We start from the raw sequence: 17958 nt of genomic DNA on the forward strand, positions 1-17958 counted from the left end.
CACAAATTATATCCAAACGGTAGAAGAACAGAGTTGAACGAGATCAGATTGCCCTGAGGTTTGAGTCAAACTTTAGACACAAGTGATGGTTGATTGTGAGAGAGGATGTTCACAAAGCTGAAGGAAACAATGGGACTTATTGAGGCCACAGGCCACTGACTGACTGCTTTGTGTATAAGTGTATGTTGTAAACGGAGAGATGAGCAGCTCATCAAGAGGCCCAGACTGTCCGACTGATTGGCCTCTCACGTAGAGACAAAGCACTGTTTGACTGGCCATATGGAAGGATGTGCTGTTATGCTGTAGTGGCTCTCTCTCTCTCTGTCTGTGTGGAGAATACTTAGTGTTGTTTGAATGACACTGTTATTCACTAGCAAACTGCAGTTGAATGTGGACAGATTGTGGGACAAGATGGTGGAGCGAAAAAAGGCCGCACATACCGTACACAGAGCTGGGTTTGGTAAACCTAAATGCTAATGGATAACGAATATCAGTAACACTGGTAATGAAGCAGCCGTCAGTAGGTCTGTCTCTACAACATGTGGTCGTTATGTACAGGGGCTACTGTTGTACTTTATTTAGCTTCTGATGTCATTACACGAGGTCGTCGCCGGGAAGTGGAAACAGGTGTGCTCAGAGTTTGATTTGTATTGTTTGTCAGTGTGATTCATGCAGATAGTGACAGATAGACGCAGCATACTCGTACCGAACATGCTGTACCAACTCTGTTGCTGACTGTGTCCCAGACGGTGAGTCTTGGTTCCTGCTGGTCTGGTCTAAACAAAGATAAGAAACGGAGAAGGCCACATACAGAACAAAACCTGAGAGACTGGAAAGATGTGGGTGGTGTTGATCCTCCAACGTTAATCACAGTACTAATTTCCTTTAAAATAAACTCCTCATGTTTGTAAATCTGTAACCAAATCATATTTTTTATACATATCTGTTAAATTACATAAATTGTCAATGACAATTTTTTTGTTGATTGTCTCATCATGGACTACAGTACAGTACTGCATCTTCACATGAATGTTGAATTGCGTTTGAGTGGTTAGATGATATTGTCAGAAACAAGTGAAGAACTGTGACTTCCAGTACTCTGCTGACCTCAGGTCTGATGTGTGTACAGTGGGCTATCAGCTGGTTGGAGTCATGTGCTTGTTCATCTTTCACTCCTAATTATCATCCAGTGCACATTAACCCCCACACACTGACACACCCGTACAGTCACAATCCTGACCTTGTCAGAACGAGTTAATGTGAATCATGTCTGTGTGATGTACCGTGTATGCGTGTATGTAGGCTGATTGCAAACTTTGAATGCCTTACAGCTGACAAACGTCCGACCATATTTACCACACACACACACACACGCACACACACCAGGGGTGTCTTTCCCCCAGTGTTACAGCCCTCGCATAGCAGTTCCATTGTAACCCTAGGACAGTGATACAATAACCCTAACACCTCCATGACACCATACAGTTGGGAGGGAATGAAAAAAGTGAAGGCCTTGCCAAGTCTGTCAGTTTTCATAGCATCACATAGGCCCTCTGTCCATCCCTCTCTCTCTATTACAGAACCCGCTGGATTCTCCACTATGCTTCTTTCCAACATTATTTCTATTCATATCCAGCTGTACTAGTCATCACACATTAAATAAAGTCACCAAGAAATGTGTTTTCTAACAAAGTCTTCTCTTTCTTCTGTCCTTCTCTTCTTCATCCTCTTCTTCACCCTCCCCATTTCTTTATTCACCTTTTCCAGCCAAAAAGGAGCAAGGTGGCGGAGACGAAAAGCAGCTGCAGAAGAAGAAGGTTAAGGAGCTGAAGCTTCTCGACTCAAAGTGCTCACAGAACCTTTGTAAGTCCAGATACCCCCACACCAATGACTCTTTAAACGCATGCAGCGAAAACATCCATTGAAATGACAACAATAAAGTGTGTTCAACTGAATCCTAACTGTGTGTCTGCTCATACAGCCATTTTCTTGGGATCAATCCGTGTCCCGTATGAGGAGATCAAGACCGCCTTGCTGCAGGTTAATGAGAAGGTCGTCACAGAGTCCATGGTTCAGGTATGGAGCTCAAATCTGCCCCGGTGTTGGTATACAAGGGCCTGTTTGTGCAACCATAGTTGGGACACGTCCAGATCCTGATAGTCATGTGCAGTATATGTTTCATTGTCTCGCAGAGCCTGATCAAACTACTACCAGAGGAAAAGCAGATGACTGCCCTGGGAGAGATGAAGGAGGAATACGATGACTTGGCTGAGTCCGAGCAGTTTGGAGTAGTGGTGAGTAAACGTACACATGCAAATGAAAAAACACACAACAGACTATTTAGATTTTTATAAAATCAGTATTGTGTGAATTCCCAGCTGACTTGTACATGATCAACCACAAACATAGCGGGGAAATCAGTGTAATGGAAAATGACGCATGGAAGATGTTGAAATACTGAGAGAGTCATACTGTTGTCAATATATTAGACACAGATAATCCTCATGATGTTAAACACAGAGTGCTTTGTTCAACTGTGAAGGATGTGAGTAATGAATGAAACCCCCTTACACATAACTACACACAAACACACAATCTACGTGGCAACAAACGTACCAGGAATGGCTCCCTCTTGTCTCTCTCCAGATGTCCAGTGTGAAGCGGCTGATGCCCCGGCTTCAGGCCATCCTGTTCAGGCTGCAGTTTGAGGAGCAGCTGAACAACATCAAGCCAGATGTGGTGTCTGTGACAGCAGCCTGCGAGGAGCTCAGTAAAAGCAAGACCTTCCTCAAGCTACTACAGATCATCCTCGTTGTCGGGAACTATATGAATGCTGGCTCCCGCAATGGAAAGGCCTTCGGCTTCTCCATATCATACCTGTGCAAGGTAAAGTGAGGTGGAGACGCAGTATACAACACAGAATATAATCTGAATACATGGACTGGAAAGGTCTTTAGTTCTACGTTTTGTGTACTTCTTGGGGGTCAAGTGTGGAAATGCTGACGTATAGTAAATGAGATAAAGTCAAATTTATACTCGTAGTCCACAAAAACAAGAGTAGAATCTGTTCCAGTGCCAATAATAACTTTTGATTGATTGCCTTTTCAGTGTGCCATTTTTAAATCAATCCTTCTCCCAATCAGCTGCGTGACACCAAATCAGCTGATCTGAAGCAGACGCTGCTCCATTTCCTCGCTGATGTGTGCCAGGAGCAGTATCCTGACGTCATGGGCTTTGCAGACGAGCTCATCCATGTAGAAAAGGCCAGCAGAGGTACATGGGACATCCAATTGACGTCTATAAATCTCCATCCCTGCATATTAATTACCATCGTATGGATCCAGTGTGCTCTAATTGTTATAAGATCTATCATGAGCTTTGTATGGAGGTGCTCTGCGTCATTAATGTTTCTTCTGCAGTTCCTGCAGAGACACTTCAGAAGAACCTCGAGATGATGGGCCGTCAGATCAAGAACCTGGAAAAAGATCTGGAAACCTTCCCCCCTCCGCAAAATGACAAGGACCTGTTTGCGGAGAAGATGTCGATATCCTCTTTATTCAGTCAAACAATAGATCTTCTGATCATAAATCATGGTGTCTTACAGATACAGAGAGATGTGTTCTATGTTCCTTAACAGAATGTTTCCACAGCTTTGTGGTTACCGCCCATGAGCAGTTTGAGAAGCTGGATATGCTGCATAAGAATATGGAGAAGCATTATAACGACCTGGGAGACTTATTTGTCTTTGACCCGAAAAAAATCTCCGTAGAGGAATTCTTTGGAGACCTCAACACCTTTAAAAACATGTTCCAGGTGTGTGTTTTATTCATGTGAATGAACTGATGTAAAGTCTTTACTGACCTCCTACTAATCAGCTCCTACACATACAGTACAAAGACACACACACACACACACACACACACACACGTGGAGTCAAAAACAAATAAGTAGATGAAAGAGGGATGACAGTAAAATGTCAAACCAGGAGGAGAAATAAAGGCAGCACACCTGTCTGTATTGACATAATACAGAATGAGAGCGACTCCATTATATCATCAGTTTATACATCAACTGTAAATGTGCCGTTTGGAAGGTCTCCCGCAGGAGGTAACTTGTTTTACCAGTTACTGGTGATAACTGCCATCCACTGCTTCTGAAGTTATGTATACATACAGACATCCATCACATCTGTCATACATTTGTCTTAGAATTGTCTAAGAATCACTTTTGTACTTGTCACACTAACTTATGCACACCAAACACTTATTTTGCGTACATACATTGCCTGACATCCTTCTCTCTTTGATCCCCGACCAGCAAGCAGTAAAGGAGAATCAGAAAAGGAAGGAGGCTGAAGAGAAGATCAAGAGGGCCAAGCTGGCCAGAGAAAAGGCAGAGAAGGAGAAGGAGGAGAAGCTCAAGAAGAACCAGCACCTTAACATCAACACAGGTCACAATTGCTGGATCATATCTGTTTACCTATGTGTGACTGAAAGCAAGAGAAACACTCCGTGTCTCTGTTTGTATTTCCCTCAGATTCCAGTTGGGGGCAGTCAGGGTCCACGCTTTTGTAGAGTGTGTGTGTGTGTGTGTGTGTGTGTGTGTGTGTGTGTGTGTGTGTGTGTGTGTGTGTGTGTGTGTGTGTGTGTGTGTGTGTGTGTGTGTGTGTGTGTGAAAGAGCAACCCATCAGTATTTATAGACCAGAGTTAATCTAATGCAGATGACCTGTGTTTTCAAGTAAGCAAGTAACAATAATCTCCATAGAAAGTGAGGACAAGGAGGATGTATATGAGGAACCGCCTGACCTCTTTTCCCTCCTCTGGTGAACGGGGGCTTTTCTTCCATGAAAGAGAACCGTATGAACGTCTAAATCTCTTTATCACCAAAAACATATTTCCACTCTTCAATGAGATGCTGTTATACTTAGAAAATGCGAGCAGCATATTGTGCTTTGTAACACACACACACGTTCTCGCTCGATCATCCTCGCATACACACAGTTAACACTAAAATCCTGCCTGGCAGACACACATTTATGCACAGGCACTTTTCTCCCCTTCTCTCAGTCTGTGACCTAGTTTCAGTACATTCCTCCGCTCTCTGGCTCCAGTCATGTTCTCCTGGGACTTCACACTCAAAATGTGCTCTGGCCTCAGTGCGCCCTGTGTATTTGTGTATGCGTGTGTGTCACAAAATTACCACTAGTTGCTCCTAGTTTGTTTCTGTTTTGCCTATGTGTTAGAGTAGTGTATATGTGTGTTTTTAGAATGTGTATTAGTGTGTCGGCTTTGTAAACCTCTTTCACAAAAACGTCTTTCTCGCCTTTCTCCTCGTGCTCCATGTTCCAGCTGGCTTCTCTTCTCCTCTCTTTCTTGCTTTTGTTCCATCACTCCCTCTTCTTTCTTTTTTCCCCTTTCCCTCCCCCCCGTCGCTCATTTAAAGGGCCGTTAAAGACCCAGCGAGCACCGAGGCTCCACTCTGAATACTTTGTGTCTGTGTTTTAAAGTATGGAGAAGACATTTTGTGGTAGAAAGTGAGGTAGTCAAATTTCATGTTCAGCCTCCAGAGGCATGCGCACATGGAACACAATAGTGCTGCAAATATGCATTAGTGGGCTGGAGATTATTTACATACAGGTGGCATATTTGACTGCCCCTGTAGCCCAGAGTCATTCAACACCCCCCCTATTTACATTCAACCACACACAAACCCAGCATACACACACCTGGTCTTTGTTCTGTATTTGTTTACAACCATCATTCTGGATGGCTGTCACACAAAGGTTGTTTTCAGTAGCTATACTTTCACATGCTCACATCTTCTTTGTTCCCTTTTTTTTTTCTTCTTTTAATTCCCCACCCTTCAACTCTCACTCTCTCACCCTCACTATCTCATGAATGTTGTTCTTTCTGAATGCTGCTCTTTATCACTCTCTGTCCCTTTGTAGACATAATATAGCAGTTGTTGGTTAAACCCTGGAAGGTCAGTGTGTGTTTTCACTTTGTGGCCTTGTCATTCCTATGTGAGTCAGACAGACAGGCGCTCATTCAGTGCAGCCTCGCACATGTGCTACACATGTAATGGTAGTTATTGTGAATATACTTGTTTAACATGTGGATCATCAAATCATTGTTTTTACTTGGCTTTATTTGGCTCTCTCTTGATCTGATAAATACTATCTACTACTACTGAAAGATCCCTGGCTGTCATACACTCATCTTTGGAAACATGCCAGACAACCTTTTCTCATTTCCACAGCTAGGTGTCAGTACCGTCTGTAAAAACAGTGTGTGAGGCTCTGTGCTTTTATGTACGTGGCAAAGACTACACACCCACACAGATGCTGGTATGGGAACTGCCAGTAGGAGTGCTCGTGCTCTACACAGAGAGCAAGTGAGAGAGTAGTGTGGGGGAGGAGAAGAGGGTAGTAAGGCAGCATATGCTCTCTTGAGGATTAGACTGTGTTGTCTTCTAGAAAAGGAGGTGAGGAGTAGAGGAGAGAAGCACATGGTGACAGAGGGGATGAGATAAGCCTGGGTAGCCTGCCTCACTGCAGGCCACTGTGAAAGAGGGCCACGATCATGGCACATTAGGAAAATCCAAATTCTGTCTCCAACCCATTTGAACGCTTATTTTCCTTCCCGTTTGTTGTAACTCCTCTCTTCTCTGTAAATGTTTCCTTTCATGTCCTCGTCTGTTATTGTGTGAACGTCCATTAGGGGTGCTACTGCTCCACACAAGATGCTGTCCTCCCTCTCTGTGCGCGTGTGTGTGTGTGTGTGTGCATTCAATGTAGACCAGGTCCAAAGAGACATATTTAAGAGCTCATGCTCTAATGCTATTACACTAACTAATCCGTCTTATGTTCTTACTTGGGTCAGGCAACACTTCTGTTTGTATCATGCACTATAGGTGTGTGTGTGTGTGTGCTTGTGCTGCTCATAATCCATGGCATTGTTGTACTGACTCTGACTTTGCCACCACAGTGTTTGATGCCATTTCAATATTGATTCTGTATTGATTCTCAATAATAGCACCATTAGCCTGGTACCTGTTCCACAGAAGAATCATGTGAATGCAAGAGCACATGATTATCAACAAGTGATTGAACCCAACAAGTGTGTGTGTCCCCCCCCCCCCCCCCATTGTTAGCCCTATTTATAATCGCTAACAAACCAAACATTGTAAAGCTTCCCTGTGAAATGGAGACTTGTATATGGCTTTATGAAAAGGTGTTGCCCAAGGCCACGCTCAAACAAAAGCTCTAAAGACTCTCTAATGCTGTACAGTGCACCGGCCCTCGGGCATTCTAGCTTTAGTCGGGAGTTCACTCAGCCGGTTTTAAACACAACCAGGTCATTGTGTGGTCCCTCTATCGCCTCCAGTACAGTCACAAATAGGTTTGCATGTCTGTGTGCTTCCACCACTCGTTTAAGCCAACCCTGTGATTAGAGTGAGTGGAAATGGGCCAGATGTGTTTCCCCGGAAGGAGAAAAACATCATTCTGAACTGTGTGTGTAGTTCCAGGACGTGGACATTGAGGGGTGTATGTGAGCTGTGGAAGTCCTGTGGAGTGTGTGAGGGAGACTTTCTCTGACGTGACAGGCGAGACCACAGGCCATCTGCTCCATGGCTTACTGCAGGATTAGATATAGTGTGTATGTGTGTGTGTGAGCAGAAGAGATGTGTATGTGTGTTTGTGTGTGTGTGTTTGGGGGTTGGGGAGGTGACGACATAAACCTTTAACCCCACCTCGCTGGCCCCTTTTTTTGACCCCCCTGTCTCTACTCGGGTTCCGATTTGAAATAATTAAAACCATCTGCCTGAGCGCTGTGATGAGCCACTGAATCCTGCCCACAAAACACTTTTACACACAGCAACCTGGCCATGGAGTCCCCCCCCCCCCCCCCCCCCCTCTGATCTCTGATTTAAGCCCACCAGATAAACAATGTGCATGTAAACAAACACACAAACAACAAAACCACCCGTACAAACTACCTGTACACATACACAGATACAAGGTTCATTTTCCAGTCAGCACCCTTTTAACTGTCAGCCACAGTTTATGTAGTATTTTAATGTCCATGAGCAAGTTTGGTCTCAGTAGGTATGTCCTTCCAATAAGAAGGTGTGTTTGTGTGTTTTTAGAGGTTACCTCCCAGGAAGTGCAGCATGTAGCTCCTAGCAGAGACAGTAGCGGAACTGGGTCACTGCCTATCTGGGTTAATGTAGCTAATTTGCCAACGTGGGCACGTGGCTGGTAAATAACATCGCTGCCCACGTGTGTGTGTTGGCGTGTCTGAGAAACAGCGATGGGTAGAGGGTTTAGAAAAACCACCAAAAGAAGATCAGCGTAAGATGTCAGGGTTGTATTGATTTTAAATAACATGGTTGTAATAGTGGAGGTGTGTGTGTGTGTGTGTGTGTGAGACATGAATACAAGTTCTAATGTGTCTCCAAATATTGGTTTGTTCCATGGTTTGTTGATGCGTTGCTGATGTTGTTGATGCTGTGTTTACAGAGGGGGATGAAACTGGTATCATGGATGGCCTGCTGGAGGCGCTGCAGTCCGGCGCTGCTTTCAAGAGAAAGAGAGGACCCCGGCAAGCAGGTACTCGTACACAAGCAGAGCGGTTCATCTTCACAAAACGTCATGTCCTGCCTGATTTACAGATTTCTGTTTCCTTTCACACACACTTATGCATTACTACAGTGAAACACGTGGAGCATATGAGACTCATTTGTTCCATCTCCCTCTTCCTCTCTGTCTCTGTTTCTGTCAACGCACAACAGCACAGTTGTTTGTGTTGCCCATGTCTCTGCTCCATCTGTTGCACGGCTCAGAGACTTTGGGTTGTGATAGTATTCTGTGGCCATGGTTACAAATCCAATTCCACCAATGGCTGGCACGACAACAGAAGAGGGAGGCGGCCAAGGCGTGGGTGTGGGCAGGAAGAGACTTAAGAGAGGAACAACTGGCGAGGGTGTGGCTGTGCAATAGGAAATTCTAAGAGGAATATGAATGTAGCGCAAAGGAGGATGAACCAGAGTGTGGGTACACAGTCTAAGGAAGTGGAATCAGTGCTTGGGCAATCGGAAAAATGTATAAAAGGCTTAAAATGTAAAGAAAATACAAATTGTTAATTCCTCTCTTTACTCAAAATAGGTTTTGCCCATTTTTACTTAGAGTTAGACTCTAGAAATGAATCTGCCGAAGAGGGAAAATGTCTGTGCTTAACATGAATCTGAGTTAAAGACATGTATGAGAACTAGTGGGGTAGCCAATCATGGTCCAATATGCAACTTACACAAGTGTGATGTGAAAAACATTATTTCTATGTTAGGTGTGAAACCCCAGCTCACTGTTAATGTACATGAATATATATCATAGAATCTATATTATCAAAAATGATTCAACTCAAAATCTTTTTTCTGCTTTATCTTGGAACCCAAAAAATTGGATCTATGTTTTTGTCATTACTGGGCCAGCCAGAAGTCCATGTGCTGTATCCGAGGACATGTTCCTGAGCACAGTCTGGTTTGATTATCATTCCGGCCACGTGTTCAGTCTGTAAGCAACGGGACAGTAACATGGTTAGCTACTCATTCTGCCGGGTGTCCCAGCGCCCGATCCAGACTCAGTATGAACATGAGGCAGTGTGGGCTTTCAGGATAGTAACTTGTAATATGATACCTTGTGTTAGGAAACTCGTGTGTGGGGGGGGGTATTCACACATAACAGAGGCTGGGGAAGAGTGAGTGCAACCCAATACCTCCTTCAATAGAAGCCAGATGTGAAGCAGAGCTCCAGAGTGGAATAGCACAGAACCGGAGGGTAGACTGCAATCTTTCTTTCTTTCTTTCTTTCAGTCACTGAGTGCATTTATTTAGCCTGTTGGCAGTTATGTCCATAACAATTAAACAGGGGTTGTAAGAAGTGGTCCTCGGTGGTCCACTATGTCACACTGAGTATATCGCTAAGTGCAGCAAACTTTCTTTAATCACAAACTGCTCGGGCTCGTCACCACTAAACTGACTGAGAACAGTTAGAAGAGGAACTGGTGGGAGAACGGGAGCTGGGGAAAGGAGCGCTGTATGAGAGAAAATGGGGCCCACTTGAGGGCTCCCTCAGTCACCCATAATACTGTTTGGCCACCTCACACTCCTAACAGGAAATACCTTAATGTGCGTTGGAGAGAGAGTAAGTGAGAGAGAACCTTCCTCCCTCTGTATGCTTATCTGTGGTAGAAAAGAGAAGAGAAGAGAAGGAAAATATAAGTGGCTGTATGTATCGCATCTCAGCTCAGTGCCTCCTCCCGGTCTTCTTTTTTTTTTCTCGGTCTTGTCATTTTAGTTTTCTTTTTCCAAAGTTCAGGGTTTTCCATGGCTGATGTGGAGGGTTTAAAGCCCTGCTGTGGTTTTTGGGCACTCTCAGCTTTGCTAGGAGTTTATATTTTCTTCACATATGTTTAAAGGCCACTCCTCTCCAGTTACCCACGTTGCTTCGTACACCCCGGAAGCCCTTCAGCCACACAATAGGAGTGTCTGTGACTAGTTGGTTGAGTCAGAGGTCTTAATTTAATGAAGTAGGAGGAGGCACATCCTGACTCTGGTGCCACAGTTAGCCTGTTTGAGCATCTCATGTATCCAGCTCATGTGTGCATGAAAGTATGTCAGTGTTCACTCCATAATGTGTAATACATCTATACAATTTTCTGCATGCGGAGCAGAAAAGATTTGAAGATATGACAGAAAATCTGACTTATTTTTTTCTGTTCTGTCATTAAAAAACAAAACACAATATCAGAAGGAGCCAAAGCGCTACGAAAACAATAATAGAGATTACAGATACATTTGAAGCTGTAAGATTTGATAAAGCTGGCATCGTTTTGGCGAGCTGCGTCCTCATCTCTCTCGTCCTCCCTCACTGATCGTGAGATAGAATACGTCACTGGCTCTGAGGCCAGTTGAACCAGTTGCTCTTCTAATCTCTCTGTAATTACTTTTCCATGCAGCTAATATACAATTGATTTGTACTCTTGTGTTCATGGCATTACTGATCAGATGTCACGTACTGAGTGTGCAGACACAAAGCAAAGGTTCATCCGCTTGAAGGATCTATGAATGATCAAAGCAGTGGAGGAGGGGTCATGGTTCCTCTTTGCAAGGAAGTACAACGTCACAATGAAGCCACACATTCAAATCAGTTGCCTGATACATACAACATAATCAATCGCCTGACTCATTAAAAACAGGTGCTGAGGCTAATTAGGTCTGTATTTCATGTAACTGTAGTATTAATAGTTTTCACAAAGACATGATAAAACATCTAAATGTATTTACTTATCATATCAGCCAATACACCAGTGAAGTTTTACTATATATCCGTATGTATTTCCCAAGGAGTTATCTTTCACAGTCACCTGTCCAACAGGAGTGGCAACGAGCATATTCTTATTTCCAGCAATGTAAAAATATGCATAAACTCATTTCCGTCAGATCAAAATGCCAAGTTAAAACACAGACTTTCTGCCCTTTTTTTATTGGGTACAAGATGGTCTTTCCAAGGCTTTTAAATGCTTTTGAGGACATCTTTGTAAGGTGGCCTAATGTGGCAACAATATGTATATTTTTATTTGATTGTTTTTGTGTTCTGTGTGACCACTATTGTGCACGTGAGGGTCTTCATTACACGACGTGTGTCCCTTCCTTCCCCTCCTCTTTCCTTCCTCTCCTCACAGCTGCAGCGACCGTAAACGTCACCAACTTTGTGTTAAAGGGCCCATTGAGTGTGTGGTCATGCTTATTGTGTCACAGAATTGTGACTGAATGGAAAGCCACGAGGCTGCGGAGGCTATATACCTCCTCACCTTTGACCTGTACCTCAGCTCACTGTGTGTGTCTTTGTGCTGGTTGTGTTGAATGAGAGGACTGCATGGGGTATCCTCAGCTGTCTACCCCCCCCCCCCCCCCGCCTTTAAACACATACAGACAAAACGCACACACCAGATGCTTGCATGCCAATACAAAGACACATGGAGGTTTGCGTACTGATACATGCACCCAAACAGACACGTTACATTCCAGAGGACAGACAGCCTTGCATAGTTTTTCAAACACCTTCACGCTGTGGCTCTCTGCCTGAGATTGGAAGTTATCTGTCCGTCCTTTTGTATGAATACAGACTTGTCAGCTTGCCTACATCAGCCTAATTTGTGTGCATGTGTGTTTAAAGCAATATAAGGGCACTCGTGTGTGTGTGGAGGAATGACGTGTCTAAACACTCACTATAGACCCATCTGCTGGGTCACGACCCTCTGCCAGAACAAGCAATCGCAGTAGCAACTAGTTGACAAAGCATCAATCGCAACAGAGAGACGGAGATAAAGGGGAACAAAAGAGGCACACGCTGGCTCTGCAGACGGTCTGCTCCTATAAAAAAAATAAAAAAGCCCCCTATAGAGATCTGTGCTGTCCCAGATGTTCATACAAACACACACAAAGACACACACAGGAGATATTTCAGACTAATAAGAGAGCACTCATCAATCAAGTCATTACTGAAGCAGTGGTGATGCATACTAAACACCCACTGAGACAATACATGCCAGCAAGCCACACATATGCACCAGTTGAGCCCATTGGGGGACATGAAAGGCATGCCTGCACATCAATACCAACACGAGACACAGGCCAGCAGTGGTTCCAGATGACGTCACTCTTTCCCACAGTCCTCTGGTGTGGAGCGGCGGTGTGTTACGCTGCAGGGCCTGAGGAGGGCGATGTGAGCCCCTGCTTAGCCGGAGACACTGACGGAGGTCCAGCCTACATCTGCAAATACACCACCATGCTCGTAATGGTTACCATTGTGTCATGTGACCATATACTTTGCCTTCACAGGGCCGCCGAGCTAGTTCTTGTAAGCTTCTCATCTCAAGCTGACCTACACTTGATTTACTGTAAATTCTCTCCTCGCTCGTCTCCCCGGTTCTTTATTTTCCCCTCATAAGGTCGGCACACTGGCATACTGTACAACAAAGAGTTCTTTCCCTCATCAGGCAGCCATTATTTAGTCTCCCGGAGTGTAATGTGTTACAGATGATCTTTTCACTTCACTCTTTGTGCCGCTGATCGACCCCTCGATGTGCAAACACGTTCATTCACCAGTAAACAGTCTTTGTTGTGAGTCCCGACGTCTCATTTCCTACTGCTGCACGCCAAGTGCATGGATCATTTAGTCAACATCACAGCTAGTTTCTGGATACACATGCTGTGTGTTTCCTATGTTTGTAGTGCCACGTGTTAAAGGGGTACTCAAGCGATTTCTGTTCTGCACTTTCACAATGTTGAGAGGGCAAAACAGATGGATAAAAAACAAACAAAAAGGCTTTAGACGGCTCCTTTCAGAGCCACATGAGTCTTTCAACGACAGAGTTCAATGTGACTGGTAGTGACAATTCTGACTTGTTAGTCTCATCTGAAAGCTGCAAGATCATTCCATGTAGTTTCCACTGAATGGTAATGTTGCAGTTTTAGACTCTGATCTACTCTGAAGCGATCTCTTAAAGGCTAACTGGAGATATTTCATATGTTGTTATTGGTCCACAACAAAGCACTGTTAACACCTCTTTGAGTAACATTAACTCAAATCTAAAGCCCCCAGCTGTTTATGAAAACTAGTTTGCCTTTTAAAAAAAAAAAAAAAAGTATATATAGTATACATTTTTTTAATGTGTTTTTTTAGGTGATGTATTTGCTTCTGAGGCTGTTTGAGTTTAAATGCAGATAAATTGTGCACATCCTCACTGCACATGTTCCTGTCTTTACTTTAATCTGCAGGTTTCTGTCTAAATTCATCGTACCGGTGCTGCACCCAATGCTACAGCCCTCTGATCCCAACTCTTATCCCGCCCTCTCACTCCTCTGTCTTCTCTCGAGAGGGAGAGAGAGAGAGTGGAGGATGAGGGAGGGAGGAGAGGAGCTGGGTTGACAGCCTTTGAAGAGCTTTTCTCTGCGGGTTGCACACATACACATAGAATAACACCCACACTGACGCACACTCTTTCGCTCCGTTTTTGGGTCATTTGCATAATTTCTAATTAGTTAGTTTATGAGTAAGGGAGAAGAGGTTTGGGAAAGGCACAAAAATAGATATGGAGGACGTATTTGAGAGTTGACTGAGCCAGAGAGAATCTCCAAGGAAACTGTGTGTGAAATGTTAATTTGACACTCCAGCTGTCTGTGCTCATCAGTCCAGCAGAGCTTCACATCTCGAAAAGACAAGTAAACGTGAACTTGACTCTCCAAATCCTCCTCCTCTTCTTTCTTCCCAGACTCCATTGTGTCTTTGTCACAGCTCGTTCTGGAGACCTGTTCGGTAACTTTTGTGTGTGTGTGTGTGTGTTGTTCTTCTCCCTCCGTCAGAACCATGTGTCAACTATTGGTTTGTTGTTTGTGTTCCATGGTTCACTTGCATGTGTACTGCTATTGGTTTGCATCATGACCTTGTTGGATTGATCCTTTTTTTCCCATCAGTAGGAACAGTAACATCAATGCGTGTGTATGTAACAAGTGTGACCTGTGCTGATGTCAACCCTTTGTTCACAGCCTCTGTCTGAGTTGTGATCATACACCAGGACCAGGCATAACATGACAGCCAAACACCACAACACAATCTCCCACTGACCTATATAAGACCTATATAATTCAAAATGGCCGCTGCTGCACAGCGCTCCTCCCACGCAGGAAAATGAAGCGTGGTAAAGGATGGAGAGGGAATGAGAGATAAGAGCAAGGCTACTGCGTGTGTGTGTGTGTGTGTGTGTGTGTGTGGGAGGAGAAGGAAATAACAGAGTAAACTGGTAGAAGAATAAAAACGGCAGCATCCTCGGGGCACAATCCGTCACACTGTGTGCATCTCTTATCTTTCCTCACTGCATCCACTATTTGTCTGTGATCTATTCTACTACTTCCTTCCAGCTCATGCCTCCTTTTTCCTCAATCTCTCCATCCGTGTTCGTCTCATTTTCCTTCATCCCAACCTCCGTAATCTTCCCACAGGATGAATCACTCTGCTCTTCATGGCGTCTCACCCTTCGTCCTACCGCTTCCTTCTTAGCATCTAAACATTCATTCCATCAGTCCCACTTCCTCTTCATCTAAACGTCTCCCATGCCTCGGGTGTCCTTCCTCTTTTACTCATTTTCCACACTTTAAGATCAAGTTGAGGCTAAGCTGACATTAGCAGTGAGTAGACTCCAGATGTCACATTAATCCACACACACGCACAAGCACAGCCGTACCATTAAGCCATTTCTGTGTTTGTGTGTCGCGGTAATGCATGTATCTGTATGTTGGAAAGAAATGGAGCATCTCTGTTGTGTTTCATCATTCACAACACAAGTCTTTGTTGCACATACTTGTGAATGTGTGTTCGCTCAGTGAAAATGTTCAGTACCTGTCTGCCGATGTGGTGTTGTTTGGCTTACTGACTTTTATTTAATTTTTTTTGCGCATCAGATGTCACGTCATGGCATGCGCTGACATATCTGTATGGACTTGATCTAATATAAACATGACATCTTAATGACATTACTATCTCACTGACTGTATTTCTCTTTCTCAGCCAACCACCGACGAGCTGGTCATGCAGTGACCAACATCCTGGCCAAAGAGCTGATGCAGGAAGAGGCGCCCTCATCCAGCAAACAGCCCGCTAAGAAGCAGAAGAGCGAGGAGAAGGAGGAGCCTAAACCAGAAGGAGCGGGGTCATTGGAGGAGTTACTGGACGCTACTCCCTCTCGGTCCCATTAGGCAGACGGGGCAGAAAGATTTTAACTCTGATGTATTTCGTAGCCATTCCAGTGGCCAATATCAATCTGAGATTAGCTCACGGACAACAGCCCCGTGTTTCCCAGAGTTCGAGCCTTAACGGGGCCATCTTTAAGGGTTGCATTGACTGCGTCTTCAGGGAGTGGCAGAGGAGGAGGGCAGGGCTCACACCTCAGCCTTTGGATCTTTGCCATTTTCAAAAAGATTTAATTGCTTTCTTCAGCATGTGCACATATCTGTTCATGTATTTTTGTCTGTTTCTTTTTCACTTTATTCACCCGTCTTTCGACAAAGGCCAACTTCAGCGATTCCAAAGACTTACTCAGGAGGAATCCGCCCTTCTTTGTGCTTATATTCTAAATCCCAAATTTAGACTGGAAATGTCTGGAATTGGGCAAGTCCTGCAGGTGCAAGTTTTCTCTGGCTGTACCAGGACAAGACCACAACACACTCTTTTTTTTATCGTATGAAACATATTGCTTTGTATCTGTCTGATATTCCGTATGTTACTGTTTGTAAATGTTAATCACTTTTGCTGTGTTATTGAAAAAAGTGCCAACCAATCCAGTCTTGTCATTTCCCTCCCCGGCGGTCACGTTCCCACTGGGCTGCTGTCAGTCGTCACCTGGGTGTTTCCGTGTGTTTTGATTTATTTTTGACTGAGAAGGGATTTTGTTCACTGGTGTGCATGCGTAAAAATAGAATTCACTTAAAAATGGAGATAATTTACACACTTACCCTACCCTACCACATGTGCCCACAACAGTTTTATGAAGAAAACGTGCTTACATCCATTCACATGAACATTCCTAAAGCCCCAGAGGGAAGTAGAGATAGACCGGAGAAGAAGAAAGTCGGTTAAACCATTTTTGTTGTTTCCATTTAATATGCTAGCCTTTACATGCCTGTGTGCTTTTTTGCATAAGAATGAGTGTGTGCAGTATGCCACCTATATTTAGTTTTATGTGCACACTCGACTTCCCACATTTGTGTTTGTGCTTTTAGGTTTGAGTGCATGCGTGTGTTGCCATCTGTAATTACTGTACGGTACCGAGCATGCTGTCATAAACCCTAGGTTTCATAAACAGCGTTGTGGTCTTTCCGCTGAAGATAGAGCACACTGGAAAACTGCCCAAAAACTGCTGAGACAAGAATGTGTGTTTGTGTTGTTCACCCACGTTCCCGCCCACTGAACGGCAGCAGTAGTTGCTGAATGTCTGGCCTTGCTCTCATTCGTATTCAGTAGCCATCAGCATACATGTTGCCATGATGTTGTGCTGTAATATCTGACAAGAATCCGGAGAGGTGATGTCAGCTGCTCCATGCAATATTTATAACTATGCAAATATAATACTATACTGCGCGCAGTCCGGCCCTGATGCCCAACTGGGTTTATCAACCTGCTGGTTCAAGATCAGGGCTTCATTTGGCCCCTGATTGAGGAAAATCTTTATAAAACCATTCTCAAACATCAAATGAAATAAGGTTATTTAAGTACAGTGCAGATCCCTGACCTGATCAAGTGCTGGTGCTATATTTGAATCCAGTAACGCAGAATAATTAGCTCTCAAAGATATCGGGAGACTCGTCTGCTGTTCTATTATTCGACCCGTCTCTTCAGGTGGACAGTGGCAGGCGATCGTGTGTAACAGATACTGAAAGTTGGCTATTTTCAACGTTAAGGAAAGAATATCACTGGAATATTTGTGTTTTCTAATTTGAGTCATTACTTTTGCTGATTCATTTTTTTTAAGAGATGTTTTCCATGTTCATTTTTACACTTGATTATTTTATTGTATTTGAATGGAGACTTTTTTTTTTTTTTTGTTGCTCTATGTATACAGAATAATGCACAGTCATTCTGTCTGCTACACAGAACTATTAAACAATGATTTAGTAATTTAATGATGTGACTGGCTCATTCTGAAAGTGTCTGCATCTTCTGTTGATTTGTTAATGTGATCAAGTCAGTGTGTGTGAAACTTCTAGCTCCCCCCCCCCCCCCCCCCCTCCTCTCCCTCTCCCTCATGTAAACACATTGTGCAGTAAAATACCAGATAGTTTCAGCACGTTGCAGTGAAAGTCTAATTTTATTGCCGAAAGACGGAATGAATAACACGGTTTAG

General features: G+C 43.9%; 1 protein-coding gene across 1 annotated transcript; it reads left to right on the forward strand.

Moving 5' to 3' along the window:
* The first annotated feature begins 411 nt into the window (after positions 1–411).
* On the forward strand, positions 412–17737 carry LOC142962953 (protein diaphanous homolog 1-like). The gene is made up of 11 exons (XM_076103641.1): positions 412–460; positions 1768–1863; positions 1982–2076; positions 2193–2294; positions 2647–2886; positions 3144–3273; positions 3420–3544; positions 3649–3813; positions 4318–4450; positions 8523–8612; positions 15627–17737. Exons 1-11 carry the CDS (start codon positions 412–414, stop codon positions 15812–15814), a joined length of 1413 nt encoding a protein of 470 aa, XP_075959756.1. The 3' UTR covers positions 15815–17737.
* The last annotated feature ends 221 nt before the right edge of the window (positions 17738–17958 follow it).

Source organism: Anarhichas minor, unplaced genomic scaffold (assembly GCF_050575085.1).
Source record: "Anarhichas minor isolate MPS153535 unplaced genomic scaffold, ASM5057508v1 ptg000028l, whole genome shotgun sequence".
NCBI lineage: Eukaryota > Metazoa > Chordata > Actinopteri > Perciformes > Anarhichadidae > Anarhichas > Anarhichas minor.